General features: G+C 45.9%; 1 protein-coding gene across 5 annotated transcripts; it reads right to left on the bottom strand.

Annotated features, from left to right (window-relative positions):
* Nucleotides 1–3,593: 3,593 nt before the first annotated feature.
* On the bottom strand, nucleotides 3,594–18,133 carry LOC769660 (zinc finger protein 184-like). 5 transcript variants are annotated; one of them, XR_003072622.3, is made up of 8 exons: nucleotides 17,851–18,133; nucleotides 16,196–16,338; nucleotides 15,817–15,899; nucleotides 15,508–15,634; nucleotides 14,792–14,902; nucleotides 13,017–14,686; nucleotides 12,455–12,685; nucleotides 3,594–11,951 (listed from the first exon to the last, which is right to left on the bottom strand). XR_003072622.3 is itself a non-coding variant. In XM_040654602.2 (7 exons), the coding sequence occupies exons 3-7, from the start codon at nucleotides 15,838–15,840 to the stop codon at nucleotides 13,069–13,071; spliced, it is 1,608 nt and encodes a 535-aa protein (XP_040510536.1). In that variant the 5' UTR covers nucleotides 15,841–15,899; nucleotides 16,196–16,338; nucleotides 17,851–18,133; the 3' UTR covers nucleotides 3,594–13,068. The 5 variants fall into 5 exon arrangements, 3 of the variants coding, with proteins under 3 accessions (XP_040510536.1, XP_040510538.1, XP_046760872.1); XR_005842339.2 differs by having other exon boundaries at nucleotides 3,594–12,685; nucleotides 13,017–13,086; nucleotides 13,359–14,686; XM_040654602.2 differs by having other exon boundaries at nucleotides 3,594–13,086; nucleotides 13,359–14,686.
* Between the last annotated feature and the right edge of the window lie 3 nt (nucleotides 18,134–18,136).

Genomic DNA, 18,136 nt, shown 5'->3' with positions numbered 1-18,136 from the left:
CTTGCTTGTCACGACGCTCGGTGCACATCATGAAGAATAAAGGAATGCTGCTTTCCAACACCACATTGGAGCTGCATTGTTTTCTTCCCAGATTTTGGATGACACTATTATCCCCCTTTCAGTTCCCTGGAGTATGGTCAACGCCAGTAATTTCTTGTCTCTATCCTTCTCCTTTCTTTGCTTTCTCTGTTTCCTCTTTGTTCCCTCCTGTGCCTTCCTTGGCCTATGCCTTTCCCAAGCTTCTCTCCTTGCTTTTTCTTCTTCCAAACTTCCATCATTACAAGTTGGCTAAACTCTCTATGATCTTCCAGGCACCTCTCCTGCCTATTGTGGGGATCAAATGTTTTTTCTGCATTAGAATTAGATAAGATTTTTTTAAATTTATTTCATGGTCTCTGCTGCCATAGTTGCTTTTGGGAGTATTTCTACTTTACTTGGGGGGGTGGGGGGTCTCTTACAGTTTGCAACACTTATCCTCTAGATGAACCTTCCTCAGGAATGCACGCTCAGTATATAGGTGTATATATGTATATTTTGTCATACACATTGCAAGAATATCCTGCACAAGACTTATCAAACCAGAGAATAAGTCACGACATGCCCAAGGAAGTGCCTGAAGAGACATGGGGAAGGCCTGCCATCCCCCCCTTCCCCGGTGCTCTTTGTTTAACCAAGACTTTGAAGAAAATCACCACATCAATACGACTGAGACATCTTGGAGACAACAGGATGGCTACTGACTGACACCAGATAACACACGAATTAATAAATGTAAACCTTTGATAGAACTGTGAACCTGGAGTACCAGCCAATGGGCCAGCCTGGTAAATACAAAAACCAATAGGGTCTAGCAAATATTCTATTTCAGTCTCATCTCCAGCCCCGGAGGCTTCCAGTGCTAACTGTAGGATATCGGGTTTCCTAGATCTCTGTAGATAAGGTCATCCTTGCTTCCAATGGATTCCTCCCCACCCCCCAGGTAACACACCGTTTTACAACAGGGGTTTTCAGAGTCTCACCTTCAGCTCTTTCGGCTCTTTCTCTGCAAACTGCAGACTGCAAACTTTCTTCTTGCAAACTGCAACCCATCACAACAATCTAAATACACTTTTAATACACTTTTAATACACTTTATGCTTCTAAATGCACACTGCAACACACAAACACTGCTGCAGCTACAAAAGTAAAAAGTAAAGCTTAACACAATATGCAGATTCACCACATATGCACACCACAGAAAGAGAAAAATAAATAAAAAGCTCGGTGCAGTTACAGTAATACTTGAAGACCCATGGTCACATACAAAATCACAATGCCAGCAACCATAATGCAACACAATTAACAAGTGCTTCAGTTTCTCATGGGCATCAGGAATCTCTCAAGCACCCCATCACCACGTTACTTCGAGAAACATGGAGGGTCTTGAATCTCTCAAGCACCCTCTTTAACAGGGACTCGAAACCCATTTCTCTTAGGGGGCTGTTCTCAAGCACTCCTTCACTACGTTACTTCTGGAAAACACAGAACGCTCCACACACTCGGGATGTCTCACTGTGATTTGCAGAATCATACTCTATAACCACAAAGTAGTTATAAAATCAGGTATGTTTTAATCAACGCTGTGCAGAGCCGGATGCAAGGGGGGATAGCTCCTCCTAACTTGCATACCGGTCCACAGAAATGTTACGTATTTGTAAATCAAGTGCATACATATTCAATAGGTTACGTTGAACCTCACTACATATTCATTAATCAAGTCCCTCCCCTCCGGCGCATGCGTTTGTATTCTCCTCTGGGTGGTCGCATCCCCATCTGGTGGTCCGTTGGGATGAAGTAAACACTCTTCCTCATTACGTCTTCTTGAACTTTAGACTACTTTTCTCCTCGTTATCCTAATCCCTGCTGACTAGGTTCATCCCTTCCTCATTGTCTTGCTGACAAGGAGACTGGGGCCTATTTTTCTCCTATCTCCCTCCTCCGGTTCTCCTTATCTTGCCGACAAGGAGTCTGGTACCTATGTTTTTCTCACCACAAAAGAATGCCCCTGTGGAATGTAAGCAGAATCTAAACCGTCCAGGCAGAATCGCAAAATCAAACCCTCTTTGATTAAGCGGAATCAATTCGAATCAAATCCCCCCTTTTCAACCGCTCGCCTGTGGGTACCTACTCGGGGATCCCCTTACCTTTGCTCTCCGTAGGTGATACTTCTGTCACGCTTTACCGGAGGCAATAAAAAGGAATGCCGCTGCGTATTCCTGGGAACTTTCAGCCAGACCCAGCGGAGCCGGGACCGGAGGGAGCTCCCCGATAATAACTCGGCATGTGCACTGAACGGAGGTCCCCTCCGGTCCTTCGGTCCTCGAGATTTCAGTTGCAGTGTCCCATCTGGGTCGTCAAAAATTGTCATCCGAAACCCAGGAAGAAAACTCTCTTAACTTATAAAGCGGTACAGCCTGGGGGTAAAAGCCAGCTGCAACTCAGACCAGCAGCATTGCTCTTGTTGGAAATATCCAAATAATTTTGTCAGGACGGTATCTCTGATAAAGCAGATTTTATTCGCGATTGCAATAGCGGGCGTCCCACAGGCAGAAGAACGCGCTTATGGGCATGGATATGACAGCTTTTGTACCTTGTGCCTTGTTTCTCTTCCCCCTCCCCCCCGCCCCTTGCCTCCCCTGTTTCCCCACTGGCTGTGTACTCCAGGTTCACAATCTTATCAAAAGGTTTACATTTGTTAATTACTTGTTAATCTGTGTTATCTGGTGTCAGTCAGTAGCAGTCCTGTTGTCTCCAAGAGGTCTCAGTACCCGCCTTCTCGTTCGTATTGATATGGTGATTTTCTTCGGAGTCTTTGTTAGACAAAGAGTACGGAGGGGGGGTGCCAGATCTTCCTCAATCCCTAAGGCATGTCACGAGTTGTCCTTTTAATTTGTGCAGGATATTCTTGCAGTGTGTGTGACATATATTTTTTTCATGCTGGCTATACGTAAGTTGTTACTAGCTTATATATGTACGCTGTTAATTGTTTAATTTCTCCTTTAATTCTCGTGTTACTCAGGTCCTGTCTATCCAGTACCAAAAGCTAGTAGTTTTCCAACATCAAGGGGTTTCTGATTTGTAAAGATATCTATTATGTCTAACCTGCCTTTAACTGAAGGCCCAGAAGTTTTTCAGATGGCTGGACAGACAGGAGCTTCAGTCTTTGTGCTTATAACTTACTCCATCTACCTAATCTCTATGGATGTATCTATATATATATATCTATGTATATATTATTTTACTTATATACTGAATATGCATTGTTGGGGAAGGTTTATCTAGAGGATGAGCAATGAAAACTACCAGAGAACCCTGATAAAGTAGAAAGACCCCTGAAAAGAGCTATTAATTGTAATAAAGGACCCAAATGGTAGCAGAGGCCATGAAATTAAAAACATTCTTATCTTGTTCTGATGCAGAAACAACATTTAATTCCCACACTCTGATCAGGTTTCCTCCACAATGAAGCCAGTGTGTCAGTGTGCTCCCCCCTCTGCCCTTCTTTCTTTCTCCTGTCATCTGAAATTCAGGAAGAAAACTCCCAAACCCCAGTGTAGTGTTAGAAAGCAGCATTCCTTTATTCTTCACGTTGCGCACCGCGCGTCGTGACAAGCAAGCGCACCTCTCAGAGTTCAGCTTCTACATTTATACAGTTAAGACATGCATATGCAGTACACTGCCATACATATTCACTCCTTTTCATGGACACATAGATATGTGCTGATGTCCCTTTGGCCATGCTCAGTGCTATCTAGGGCGGTGGAGTTCCCTTTTTCCTTCCCCTTTTTCATCATCAGCTTCATCACTGAACCCTTTGACTCCCTTTCATTCACTTTTCCCCAGATTGGAGGATTCCCATTGCTTATTAGGCCATAGTGAGACACTTTTGTAAAACATAAATGTGGAACCTGAGGAAAATGTCCTTGCACGTTTTGAGGCAAAAGATAAAAGTATTCTATTGTGACTCCAGTACTTCTTGTGAGGCAAAATCATTGAGGCAGAAGATAAAAGTATTCTATTATGTTCCTCAATAATGTAAAATTATTGAGGAAAAACAAGACTGTTCACCCACTCAATCTGAAATGGAAAGTTTTAGAACTATCACTTATGGATTCCTTTTGCAAAACTAATATATTGGTTCTTAAACTGATCTACTAATCTCTATTGCCAAGCAAACCAACCGATATCATTGCCGTCCATTTAATGCTGTTCACATTAACATACATTGTTCTCAACACAACAGCAAACTGTTGCAATAATTACTATTTCCAAGATACCGCAAATTCCATCTAATTACACCTTCATGAACTATTAGTTATAGATTTGTATACCATTAAAAATCAATACCATCAGTCATGATTCCATATATACCATCAATTACACTTCCATATACCATTAAAATCAAGAATTCCATACATCATCAATTAAACTTCCACATACCACCAAAACAGTTTGTCCCACTACCTCCAAAAGCCACAAGTCAAACCAGTACAGTTCTCCAACTTCCATAAACACCCATCACTTAGTCTCACAATTAGGACACTCAATTACAAGTACTGGTCCTGTCAATATATTTATGTTCCCAGTTTCCTTAGGCATTAAACAAAAACATGTTATCAAAGCCAAGTTTCAGCACCTTAGTTTCAAAACCCAGGCATACCTGGTAGAGCATGAACCAACAGTCAGGCCTAAATGTATATACCTGGGTGCTCATACATGAACCTTGCAATCTCTGTTTACTTACGGATGGCTTCCCAGACCCAGCAGGACTCCTGCCTGCAATTGGTTCTTCCAAATCTGGCCAACCCTGCGATCCTCACCGACTTATGAGTGACCCCCCAGTGGACTGTTCCCCAAAACTTAAAAGTAAAGAGAACTTTTTTTTTTTTTTTTTTCTCCCTCAGATGGTCCTTGTCTGTTCCCACAGTGATCCAGTTGAGGCAAGGATTCTCTCCAGAGAACTATCCAGGGGTGCCCAGGGAGTCCTGTTCTCAATGGGTCCTGCAGCCGAGCAGAGATTGTCTCACCTGGGTCGCCAATTAATTCAAAGCAAGGTATTTATTGGCAGCGTTGGGGTAGCACTGGGATAACTCTACAAGAATGCTCCACCAGTTGATCCTTTATGAATGGAATATATTTACACATTTGTTATGTATTCGTTACATTCCCAAATTCATTATCCTATCCACTTCCAGTGATTGCCCAACAGACATAGCCCTATTTGGCAATCTTTGATGTCATCAAGCATCCTTCTAGCATCGTGATGGTCCACTATTGGTTGTTATGATGAACCTCATTAGGTTCACATGGGCCCAACTTTCAAGTTTGTTGAGGTCTCTCTGGACGACACGTTGAGAAGCGACTAAAGAACCAGGGCTGTTTAGTTTAGGGAAGAGGAGGTTGAAGGTAGATGTTATCGCTCTCTTCAAATACCTGAAAGGTGATTGCAGCGAGAGTGGGGTTGGTCTCTTCTCACTAGTGACAGGTGACAGGATGAGGGGAAATGGCCTCAAGTTACGCCAGGGTAAGTTTAGGTTGGATATCAGGAAACACTTCTTTACAGAAAGGGTTGCTAAGCACTGGAATAGGCTCCCCAGGGAGGTGGTTGAGTCACCACCCCTGAATGAATATAAAGACCATTTGGATGTGGTGATCACAGACATGATTTAGCAGTGGGTTGTTAGAGTTAGGGTAGTATGTTTAGATTGAGGTTGGACTTGATGATCTTTTAAAGTCTTTTCCAACCAAGCAGTTCTATGATTATATGAATCTATGATCTTCATTCTAACATGTCAAACGCACCACTCAGCTTGGTGCCATCAGCAAACTTGCTGAGGATGCACTCAAAGGATTCACTCAGAAGGTGGTGACACACTGGAACAGGTTGCCAGAGGAGGTTGTGGATGCTCCGTTGCTGGAGACATTCAAGGCCAGGCTGGATGTGGCACTCCCTGCACAAAGCAGGGGGGTTGAAACTCCCTGCAGCCTCCCTGCACAAAGCAGGGGGGTTGAAACTCAATGATCATTGTGGTCCTTTTCAACCGAGGCCATTCTGTGATTCTGTGGTGTGATTCTATGAACCCATCATCGATGTCATTGATGAAGATGTTGAAAAACACTGCTCCCAAGACAGACCCCTGGGAAACACTGCTTGCCACTGGGCTGCACATGGTGCCATTCACCACAACCCTCTGTTTATGACACTTGTGTTCCTTTAACTCCTCTCATCCATGTGTGTGTCTCAGCAAGAGACAATCTCTGGCTGCCCTGCTCTCGAAGGCAGCATCTCCCTGAAGCTGGGTCATTTCCTCACTGAGCACTGCTGATGGCAACGATGCCACGTTTCTACTTTGCATCCCTGAGCAAGCAAGTTCTTTTTCTAAGAACTTCCTATCCTAGTTTCTCAATTAGGTCTTTGGAGGCATGAGCATAATTAACCTCTCTGCTGCACAAAGGCCAGCTAGGGTGTTCACTTAAGTATAAGTACAGACTCTACTGCCACACAGAAGGAACTGCCCTCGGGGTAATTTGGGGTTTGTGTATGGGAAAGACTGCTTCCTTGTCCTTTTATATTTTCTGTGGGGCAAAAGTTGTGTCAAGGTTTCACACTCCTCTTTGCAATTTACAAACTCTACACATCTTTCTGCAGGGGATGTTCTTCTAAGCTTTGAAGTGATCATAGCCAAATCTTTTTGCTTTGTCCTGATAATCCAGTTGTACTCATGACCAAAACTGTTTCCTCCTCTCAATAAAAGCTATCCAGAAAGTAATAGTTTTGTGACACATTTAAAGTGGCCAGTATCCCTACTGCACAAGGGGTAAACACACCCTCTTCTGACACTGCCCTTGACAAGAAAAACAGAACAAAACAAACAAGCAAACAAACAAGAACCCCACCCTAGTCCTGCTCAGTACAATGTTGACCAGATTCTTCTAAATGTCCTCACTTTGGTCCCACTCAAGGCTAAGTAAATCTTCCATATGCGTGGGAAAAACACAGATCACAGCCTGAGCAGGTGGCTAGCCCCTGAGAAAGGGCTTGTGTGAGCTTCAGAAGATATGTAAACTGCCTCTTGCTTCTGCATTGGGCTAGAAGAAACCTGCTTGTGAGAAACTGCTCTGCAGCTGTAACCAAGTCTTCATGCTTTCTTGCTTATCCTGTTACGTGATGCCTTCTTGTCTCTTGATTGTATATATAGAAAGCAACAGTTGTAGTGGGTTGTGTGGACACTCTAGCCATTCACTGCCAGGATTGAGAATTTAACTGACACTCTACGTGCCAACAGCCATCTGTAATAGGGCACGTGTGAGTACCTCTCTTTTAAATTGATGAAACTAACTTACTTCCTCATACTTTCTTCGGGTTTAGTAAACTTTAAGCAGAAGCAATGGCACTTCTGCATTACAAACCCTCAGCTGTAACACTGCCTATTAAGGTTGCAGCACTGCCTCTGCCTGAATATTTCATTAATACTAAAAACAAAGCAAAAATGTTCTGAGGAATAATTTGGGAATAATACATTCTGAAAGAGGGAGGGAAAATGAGGAGTTAGAAGTTAGGAGTGTGTTCCCGTGGTTCTTGCAGCTCTAGAAAGAGGATGGAAGACATAAATGGTGCAACCGCTCCACCATGTGACATCAGGTATGAAAGAAAAGACACAGGCCTGAATGGAGTTTGTCAGTTCCTTAAGATCATAGAATCCTTGAGGCTGGAAAAGCCCTCTAAGATCACCAAGTCCTACTATCAACCCATCCCCCACCATGCCAATGAAAACACGTCCCTCAGTGCCACATCAACACTTTTGTTGAACACCTCAGAGACGGTGACTTTACCACCTCTCTGGGCACCCTGTACCATTACCACTCATTCAGAGAAGAAATTTTTCCTAATATCCAAACTGAACTTGCCCTGGTGCAATCCGCGGCCATTCCCTTTCCCTCCTATCACTAGTTACCTGGGAAAAGAGGCCAAACCCCACCTTACCACAATCTCCTTTCAGGCAATTGTAGAGAGCAATAAGGTGTCCGCTGAACCTCCTCTTCTCCAGACTAAACAATTGCAGTTCCCTCAGCTACTCCCCATAAGACCTGAGCAGGACTTGGCACTTGGTTTTGTTAAAACTCATCCAACTAGCCTCAGCTCATCGATCCAGGCAACCTGAAAGCATGTTGTTGCATGTCACGATGTGTCATCACTTATTTTCATGAGTCATCGTCATGCATCGTCAAGACACACCAAAAGATGCCATGATACATTGTTGTGATTTGATGTCATGTGTCATTGTCATGACTTGTCATCACATCTCAATCATTAGTCGTCACTGCATGTAATCATGTGGCATGATGTGTTATCATGTGTCAATTGTGAGTCATCGTCACTTGTAATTATGTGTCATGGTGTGTCGTCACCTGACATTGAGTTAACTTATTATTGTCCATCACTGTGAGTCACTGTCACGTGTCACTGTCCATCTTCACAAGTCATTTTGCGTGTCATCATGTGTCATGATTTGCTGTTATCTATCACTGCAAATCATTATCACATGTTGTCAGATGTCATCATCTTCTCCATCACGAGTTGGTATCAAGTGTCATGATGTGTCATTGCCTGTCATTGTGTCATCACTGTGGTTCACCACATATCATTGCATGTCATCAACCATTACCGTGGGTTGCTGTCATGTATCATCACATGTGGTCACGTGTTGACCTCCATAATCATGAAGTGTTGTCATGGATTGTCATGTGTACTCATCTGTGTCATCATGTGTTGCCATCCATCTTCCTGAGTTGTCACTGTGTGTCACCATGTGTCATGACTTACTGTCATCCACTGTCATGAGTCACCATCACATTATCACATGTAACATGTCATCACGTGTCATCAAGTGTCATGATGTGTTGCCATTCGTGTCTATGACTTGACACTGCATGTCAGCAAATGCCCTCATTTATTGTTGCAAGTTGACTTTGTATGTCATTGGATGTTGTCACCTACTGTCATATTTTGGTTTTGTATGTCATTGTGTGTCATCATGAGTTCTCATCCATAGCTGTGAGTCATCTCTTATGTCATTATGTCATCATGTGTTATTGTCCATCATCACAGGTCATCATCACGGGTCATCTTGCATCATTGCTTGTTGAGAGCCTTTGCAGCAAGTCATTATCACTTGTCTTGTATCGCATTTTCAAGCGTGACAGGGAAAGAGGCCCCCATCTCTCCCTTTTAGGAGAGAAAAACAACCCAATTAAGATAAGGAGAGAAAACATATGTAGAACAAATGGTAAAAAAATGTAAGATCATTATAAGAAAGAGAGTTACAATTAATAACTGAAATGGGAAAGAGAAGAAGGCTACAACCATGCTGCTTGCTGCACTGTCGGAACCTGGAAGAGCTGCATCTTCATCATCTGGAACTGGAGATCATGCAGAGGCTCTTGGGAAATATAGTACATCTCAGTGTATCTTCCTCTTGGAGAGTCAGAATTCATGTGAGACTGCTAAAAAAAACAGGAAGTACAGCTCCACAGTGCACTGTGCCTCTGCACCCAACAGCCTGTTGCATGATGTCCTGATATGAAAAACTGATATTACCAGGACACTGTGGCAGGGGGGTTGGAAACTGATGATCCTTGAGGTCCCTTCCAACCCAAGCCATTCTATAACTCTATGATTTACAACAGCTCTCTGCACTTTCTATCCTTTTGATGGGCCCACACTCTGCCTTAACAGATAGAGTAGAGCTCTCTTATGATTTAGTCCTAGCACAGTGATTGGTTATAACATATGGAACAAAGCACTGGCTATCACTAATACAAAAGCTGTGGCCTTATTGTTTATGACATTCTAAGTAACACTGAATGGAAATCCCTTTCAAATTGTGTCATGGTTTAATGATTTTTGTTATTGGTATCCCACATCATAACATCATGTAAAGCACTGGGAGTTAAAGAGTTAATGCCCCACTTCTGTGGACTGCAGGTTTTCTGAATACCTGGCTCTCAGAAGAGAACTATATACCCCAGAGGACTTTGCGTTCAGAGGGGAAGATAAAGCTGGCAAGTCACAGAATTCTCTCTCTCTCTCAATTCCAATTATATATTGTATTATAGCATGTTATCTCACATTCTGATATCATATTCAGTAAATTAACTTTCCTCCTCAGATCGTTGCTACTGTTCTGTTTTTAGGCCCATCTCCCATCTCCCTACCCTTCCCCTTTCCCTTGGTGTAGATCTGTAGATCCCCTGTCCCGTTAGTCACAGTACCAGGCTGAACCAGCCTGTAAACCATCGATGACCTCCCCTCCCCTTTTCTGGGCCAGTGGGCCTGCTGTCCCTGTCACGGACACAGACAGATCTAGAGATAACTTCATGACAAATTGGTACCATTAAAGCATTTTCCCACAAAGATAATGGAAAACATTTTATTTTCCTTTTAATAGTTGTCATGATTTGATGATTCTTGTTATCGGTATTCCACATCATAACATTATGTAAAGCACAGGGAATTAAATTAAATTAAATATTCCAGTTCCGTGAACTGACAACTTTCTGGATACCTGGATCTCAGAAGAGAAGAAGAACTACATATCCCAAGGGGACCTCATGGTCAGAGAGGAAGATAAGCCACGGGAGGAAGTCATGGAATCCGGCTCTTTGGCTCTCTTGCTCGCTACCTGGCAGTGTGTGGGTGTGCTCCCCAGCTGTGTGCCTTCAGTTCAAAGTAGGCTTTCCGGTTTCGGACACTCTCTCTCTCATTTTATTTAATTAGCCTCAATTCCATTTATAATGTATTATATTGTTATCTAGCAATCCAATATCATATTTAGTAAAATTAAGTTTCCTCCTTAGATCACTGCCACAGTTCTGTTTTTTGGGGCCCAGCTCCCATCTCCATACCTTCCCACTTTTCCCTTTCTCTTTTTTTCTTTTTGGACTGGTGGGCCCTCAGGCTTGCTGCCCCCTGTCACAGACACGGATTGATCTAGATAACTCTGTGACAATAGTACTCCCCTTAACTCTGTTTTGATCCGGCACCTCTGATTTCTCTCTCCAGGAGAAATACAATTTCCTTATTCCAGGCCACCGTACACACTCTCTCTTTAAATCTGTTCTGAAGCAAAACAAAAATCCACAAAGTTTCCCAATCAATGTCCATCTTCTGGGCTACTTATCATCTTACCCTTCTGTGCAATGTAACATCCCTTTCCTATATATAGTTACTTTCTGTCCTTACTGCACACTAACACAACCAGTGCTTGACACAAACTTCTTCCCCAGAATAAAGCAGCTGTCCCATCAATCATGTGTTAAATGATGTCTCCAAGACAAGAACACAGGCAACTGGTCACATATCTCAACATCAAAGATAGCCTTTTGTTGTTGACTGTTCTTTAAAATTTCAACTACTGAAGATACCTGGGAAGCAGTGAATAAGTGAAATACAATGAGTTTTCACCCACTGCCATTACTTAAAGGTGTACTCCTTACATTTCAAGGATACACACTTCCTTAAGCCAGAAAAGAGGATGCATCCTGGTACAAAGAGGAGTTGTATAGAATGTACCAGCTGTAAATAGCATCAGCTCTGAGCATCAGCCACAGAAAGCAGAACTGACAGCGGAAAGCACGACGTCTTCAAAGAGTAGGTAAGTGCTGTCAGTAAACTCAGACATAAGGCAATCCTGCATTCCTGGTCCACAAAAGAAATTCTGTACCACGGAGAAGGCCTTGTGCATGAACCACTCAGCACTGATCTCTGTGCAGAAATGAAATAACTATCTCAAGCCTCTATGAGCAAATCAGCTCCTGGCACACTGAGCTAAAGAATCCAGTCTCTGCAACAACAGTAGTAACATCATTAGAGACGTCAACGGAAGCATTTCAATTTGTCATCCTGTGTGGTGCTGTAAAAGAAGACAGAGACTCATCTTGGAGGGGAATTCCAAACAGGTTACTCCATTAAACAGAAGGATAAACTTATTATACTTAATTTTAATGTTTAACTTCATTACTGTTCAGGTAAGTGGGCTACAAACTTCAGTTAAAGATTGTAAGCACAGTATCAATACAAAGTAATTTGACCATCATGCCTGGTTTGATGGTAATGTTGTTGAGCAGTTTCACTTCTCAGTTGGAGAAGCACTAACAGGAGTTTCTGACGCTCCACCTTTTGCTCTTTCTACCACCCACTTTGACCAAAGGTAGTAAGGGACATAAACCCTCTCCAGTGGGGGTTTCCCATGAGAAATGAGGCGACAGCCCTGAAAGAAACTCATCCTGCAGGAGAAACACTGGGGCCTACTCAGGGTGAGCTTCAGCTGAAGCTCTTCCCACGCTCCCTGCAGACAGATTTCCCCGGTGACATATCGACATATCGGCCCATCTGAGGTTTGCTTTGGGTACTCACCTGCCGGCTCACAGAAGATGGGATTCTCTGGAGGAGGTGAGAGGTGACTTCTCTGGGCACCTCCCTGCACACAGCTCTGGAAGAAATGTACCACCTTGTCATGGAAGTTACCCCTAGATCTAAGACCATGACAGAGGAGTACCAGCAGCCACCACAGGCCACACTTCGGGAGAGGGTAAAGGGCAGAGAGCCAGTAGATGGGTCCAACAGAAGAAACACAACGACAATGACCTGAGGAGGAATAGTAATTTACTAAATCCAACAAAATCAAACCAAATGAGAGAGAAGAGTACCCAAAGCGTGAGGGAAACATGTGCCCTTCTCTGCAGCGAGCTGAGCCGGCTCCGAGGGAGAGAGAGACGGACGGGGTCCTGTCCAGAGCTCCACCTCACTTCCTCTCTGCGCCAAGACCTCCAGGGATGCCACCCCTCCCATGAAAATACCCAAAATGCCCATAAGAGGCAGTAAACAGAACCGGAACATTAATGCTTTAACTCCCACTGGTTCACATGATGTTCTGATGTGGAATACTGACAACAAAAATCACAAAATCACAACATACCAGGCAGAGGGTTTCCCATGGCTGTGCTCTGGATTCTCCTTTGCATGTCCACTCAACACCCTGTCTGCAGCTGAAAGAGAGCAATAGGGGTAATTCCCACGTAAGTAAGGGGAAACAGAATTTAGTTTGGCCCCAGAGCTCTTCCTTTGCTCAAGTGATTTGTAAGGTTCATCACCGCACAAAGCCACAGGTGAGTGACAAGACTGGGGCTCTGGCTGAAGCTCTTCCCATGTCTGGAGCACTGCAGGCTCTGTCTCCTGCATGGATGTGCTGGTAGGTAAGAAGGCTGGAAGTGCTTTTGAAGGTTCTCACAAAATTAGGGCACTTCTAAAGTCTGCTTACTTTGTGGACGTTCATGTGGGAGTTGAGATTAGAACGGCTTCTGAAGCTCTTCCCACACTCAAGACACTTAAAGGATTTCTCTCCTGTGTGGATGCGCTGGTGCTGCTTCAAGTGACAACGGCTTTTGAAGCTTATTCCACACTCAGGGCACTTAAAGGGTTTCACCCCTGTGTGGATGCGCCGGTGTATTCCAAGATTGGAACTGCTTTTAAACCTCTTCCCACAGTCACGACACTTAAAGGGTCTCTCTCCTGTGTGGACGCGCTCGTGTACTGTGAGGTTTGAACGGCTTCTGAAGCTCTTCCCACACTCAAGGCACTTAAAGGATTTCTCTCCTGTGTGGATGCGCTGGTGCTGCTTCAATTCAGAACTGCTTTTGAAGCACTTCCTACACTCAGAGCACTTAAAGGGTTTCACCCCTGTGTGGATGCGCTGGTGTATTCCGAGGTTGGAACTGCTTTTAAAGCTCTTCCCACACTCAGAGCACTTAAAGGGTCTCTCTCCTGTGTGGACGCGCTGGTGGTAGGTGAGGTGGGAACTCCTTTTGAAGCTCTTCCCACACTGAGAGCACTTAAAGGGTCTCTCTCCTGTGTGGATGCGCTGGTGGAAAGCAAGCTGGGAACTCCTTTTGAAGCTCCACCCACACTCAGGGCACTTGTAGGGTCTCTCTCCTGTGTGGATGCGCTGATGTACTCTGAGGTTGGAACTGCTTTTGAAGCCCTTCCCACACTCTGAGCACTTAAAGGGGCTCTCTCCTGTGTGGATTCGCTGGTGGAGGTTCAGTTCAGAACGGCTTTTGAAGCTCTTCCCACACTCAGAGCACTTAAAGGGCCTCTCTCCTGTGTGGACACGTTGGTGCAAAGTGAGCTGGAAAGTCCTTTTGAAGCTCTTCTCACACTCAAGACACTTAAAGGGTCTCTCTCCTGTGTGAGTGCGCTGATGCTGGGTGAGTTTGGATTTCCATCTGAAGCTCCTTCCACAATCAGAGCACTTGTACCAGCTCTCCCCAGAGCGCACACGCTGGTGATTAACAAGGTTGGAATACCTTTTAAAGTTTTTCCTACACAAAACACGTGGATTCAGCTGCTTCTTGTGGCACGCTTCCTTGCTCCTTGGATCTTCAGTCTGCTTTTGACCTGTGCTGAAGTCCAGAGGGTTCCTCAGCCTCCTTCCCAGATGGCTTCCCAGTGGCTTCTTGAAGTGCTCTCCTTCCTCCAGGCACCCCTGGACATCCCTTCTGATTCTTCCCACTGAGACACGGCTGCTCTGCCTTCCCGCCACACCGCTTTTCTGCAGATCCGCCTTTATATTTGTGATCTCAGCTCCTGCTGGATGACAAAGGAAATACAAAAGTAGCACATGATGCCCCTAATAGTCACCCACCAGAGATGGCTTTTACAGCCCTAACCATCTCCTTCCCTTCACCACCTCACCTGGGCTGAGGTCTCCTGATACTGCCTCAGGGCTGTGCACATCTGGGATCCAGGGGTCATCCCCTCCTTCAAGTAGGGAGATCACCACAGGCTTGGGGGCTGGGAACGGACCTTCAATGATAGAAACAGTGGAGATGAGAGCACTGCCATAATTCTGGCATACAACTCCACTGTGTCCCTCCACATGGTGAAACCTCAATTAGGACCTAAATGACACTGGTCCAACACACACTGCCTTTCTCTGGAGCCCAGCATGACTTCTACATTTCTAAAAATTCTGCAGGGATATTTTCTTTAAAAATGCCTTTAGAAGGGTTTGATTATTTTCATCCCAGTTCCTCCATGCCAAAAGCATCAGAAAACTTCATCGGAACTGAACAGTAAATCATACATTCTAAAGGAGTAGCCAGGGAGTGGACTGTTATGCTGGAGCTGGTGCCACCATGCAACAGAGCAGCACAAGAGCTGTTTGCAGAGAACTCTCCTCCCCTTCCTGGCTGATACCTGCTTGTAAGCAGTGACTCTGGGGCTTTTATCAGAGTGCACAGTGCACTAATCCCTTCTGAAACTCATGCCTCTCTGTGTTTCCTTTGTGGTTGTTATCAATGTGTTAATCAGTAAGTAACTGCATGGCATTTATTCCATGTCCTGCTGGCAGAGGGTAACTGTACAGCCATAGGTGCCTTAAGAAGGAGGAAAGGCAGCAAAGCTCTCACCCAGAGAGGCCACAGACTCATACGTCTCCAGCATCACGTCCCGGTACAGCGCTCGCTGCGCAGGGTCCAGCAGCGCCCACTCCTCCCTGCTGAAATACACGGCCACCTCCACAAAGCTCACGGGCTCCTGCAAGCAAAGAGCTCCTTGCTGCAAACAGCCAAGGCCCAGGGAAGCAGCTCGCAGAGGAGAGAAACTCCAGTCCCAGCCGATTCTATGTCCCCAGCACACACATGCTGGACAAGGGCACCTCCCTCTGCCCCTGCATTCACACCCCTCGCCCTCTCCTGCCTGCTTCCCCCAGCCCCTACCCGAGCTGGATGTGCTGAGGCCATTTGCTGCTCTCCTGCAGGCTGGGATGATCGTGGCTGGAAGCCAGAAGTTGAACTGGAGCCTGCAAGGAAAAGAGAAATGGCAGGGGAGCTGTGAGGGAACGCAGCAGCCCCTGACCAAGACCAGCCCTCCCCAGCCCATCTGCAGGGCACTGCATGGGGATGGCACACCAGGCTTTGCACAGGAACACAAAGAGCAACAGCACTGGTAACGCTCTGGCTAAAACAGATTAACCATCACAACGCTGTCGCAAACTGCGGGGCTGAAATAACTGGCAGCAGACAACCAACTCAACAACTGAGGGGCAAACGTGCATCAGACTAAAGACAAATCATGGCAAGGAGTCAGTCATCTTACCCCAAAACAGACAGCAGCCCAAATGCCCCTTGAGCTCTCTTTCACAACAGAATCTTCCTTTGACTAGAGATGCTTCACGAGGTCACACCTGCACAGAGATCCCTTGTAACTTGACGTCACGATGTCTTGCCAATACTGATTTTCTGTAAGAGACTCATGGTTAGACTGAAGCTTTGAGAGCTTCCCTAAGGTTATTTCTTAGAGTGACTGTATACATACAGTCCCTTAGACACTAGCCCTTGATCAAGACTTGGCGCAGCAGTGCATCCAGGTGCGCCGAAGGCTCCTTACCTTTGTGCTTCTAGGAATTTAGAAAGCAAGGAGGTCGACGCTGAGCCTCGTGACTGAAGGAGAGGGACGCCTATAGGTGTGTGTTTAACCCTACCCTCTATGCAGCAAATAACCACGTGTATTCAGCCATCTCCAATCCTGTCAAGTCACTGTTAAATCACTACAGCGTATCTGTATTACATCAATAAATTGTCCTGCATCTCCCTTAGGAGTGTATATTGAATTTGGAGCCATCCATGACAAAAATCATTAGGGGCCACACAAGGATGAAAAGAGAGAGGTGTTATCTGCAAAATGCCAAGTCTGGAAGTTGCATATGAAGCGAAGGAGAACTGAAATAAATAGGAACGGGGAACAGAAACTAAAGCAAAACAAAATCTAAAGTACTGCAAAAAAAAAAAGAAAAAAAAAAAGTCTGAAAGTGGAGTAATCAATCCTGCAAAAAACAAACAAACAAAAAACATCAGCCCCGGGCATTCCTCTCCCGGAGCGCAGCCCGCAGTGCGCCCTGCTGTGAGGCCGGGGCCGGCCGGATCGTACGGCTCATTGCTGGTAGCCCTTCCTTTTTTCTTCGCCCTTTTGTGCCTCTTTCTTTTTTTCGGGCCTGTGACCCCCTTGTCACGGTCTCAGATAACTCTGTGACAACAGCAAAGAGTTAAGATTTCCAGGGGAAAATGGAACGGAACAAATCGTTGCGTGCCAAACTGCCAAAGCCAAATTCTGTCTCCCGGATGAGAAATGTACGCCAAATGCTCTCCCTGCAATTATAAACCATCCCGAAAAACGTTCACGTCTCGGTGTCTGAAATGGACGACCCTCCGGCCCGGCCCTTCGGTTCAAACACTGATCCCAGCCCCCAGAGACACAGGGAGACTGCAGTGCGTGTCCTCTGCGCAGCCGCCGTCCTCCCTGAAGCAGAACCGGTGGGCATTCCGCAGTGCTCCATTCCTGCTGCTGCGCGGGACGGCAGCGCTGCCGTTAGTGCGTGTTTGGACAAAGCAAAGACCCCCAGCTGTCACCCACCAGCGTCCATGCCACACACGCTGAGCTCTCCATAAAGAAATGTCACCAATAACACTGTAATTAAAGGACCTTCCCCGAAGCAGCTGAGGCAAGCAGCGGCAGCAGCAGCACGTCTGCTTACTGTCTAACCTCCCTGCAGTTAAAGAGGCTGAACGGGGTACACGAGCAATGGGAAAAGGGAGTTGGTCCCGGCGGTAAAGCAAGTAGAGATTTACAGAGGGGCCAGCCCGTGCCAACTGGGGGATCTCCAAAATGGGAAGATGGGAAATGGGAACGCCGTGCCCGCGCTGCCACGGGGTAAGGAAGGACAGGGGGACGCGCTCTGCCCCGCTCGGCCTCACCTGCTCTGCTGGGAAGAGGCGGCCGTTCTCCTGGAAGCGGCACCGACGGCTCCGTCTCCGCCCACAGCTGCCCACAGGGCTGAGCGCCGTCCCGGGATGTGCCGGGAGCAGCAGCCAGAGAGCCGACACAGCGCCAGCGGCGCCGCTCGGAGAGACCTTCAAGGGGACGGAGCGGAGCACAGCACAGCAGAGCGAGGCGTGGGGGACACAGAGCAGCGGAGCCAAGGGAAGGCCGATTCCCGTCCCGCCGGAAGTAACACCGTCCGTGACCGTGAGGGAAGAGGAG

This window comes from Gallus gallus, chromosome 33 (assembly GCF_016699485.2).
Source record: "Gallus gallus isolate bGalGal1 chromosome 33, bGalGal1.mat.broiler.GRCg7b, whole genome shotgun sequence".
NCBI classification, from domain to species: Eukaryota; Metazoa; Chordata; class Aves; order Galliformes; family Phasianidae; genus Gallus; species Gallus gallus.
Note: the sequence above shows the minus strand (reverse complement) of the source record. Positions and strands in the feature narration are given on the sequence as shown.

Bases quoted from the DNA above. Each gene is read 5' to 3' on its own strand.
- LOC769660 (XM_040654602.2), bottom strand. From the start codon at position 15,840: ATGGCCTCAGCACATCCAGCTCGG. The intron at 15,635-15,816 runs GTAGGGGCTGGG...CTTTGCTTGCAG, and splicing joins CCTCAGCACATCCAGCTCGG to GAGCCCGTGAGCTTTGTGGA. The intron at 14,687-14,791 runs GTGAGGTGGTGA...TTTGTCATCCAG, and splicing joins ATCAGGAGACCTCAGCCCAG to CAGGAGCTGAGATCACAAAT.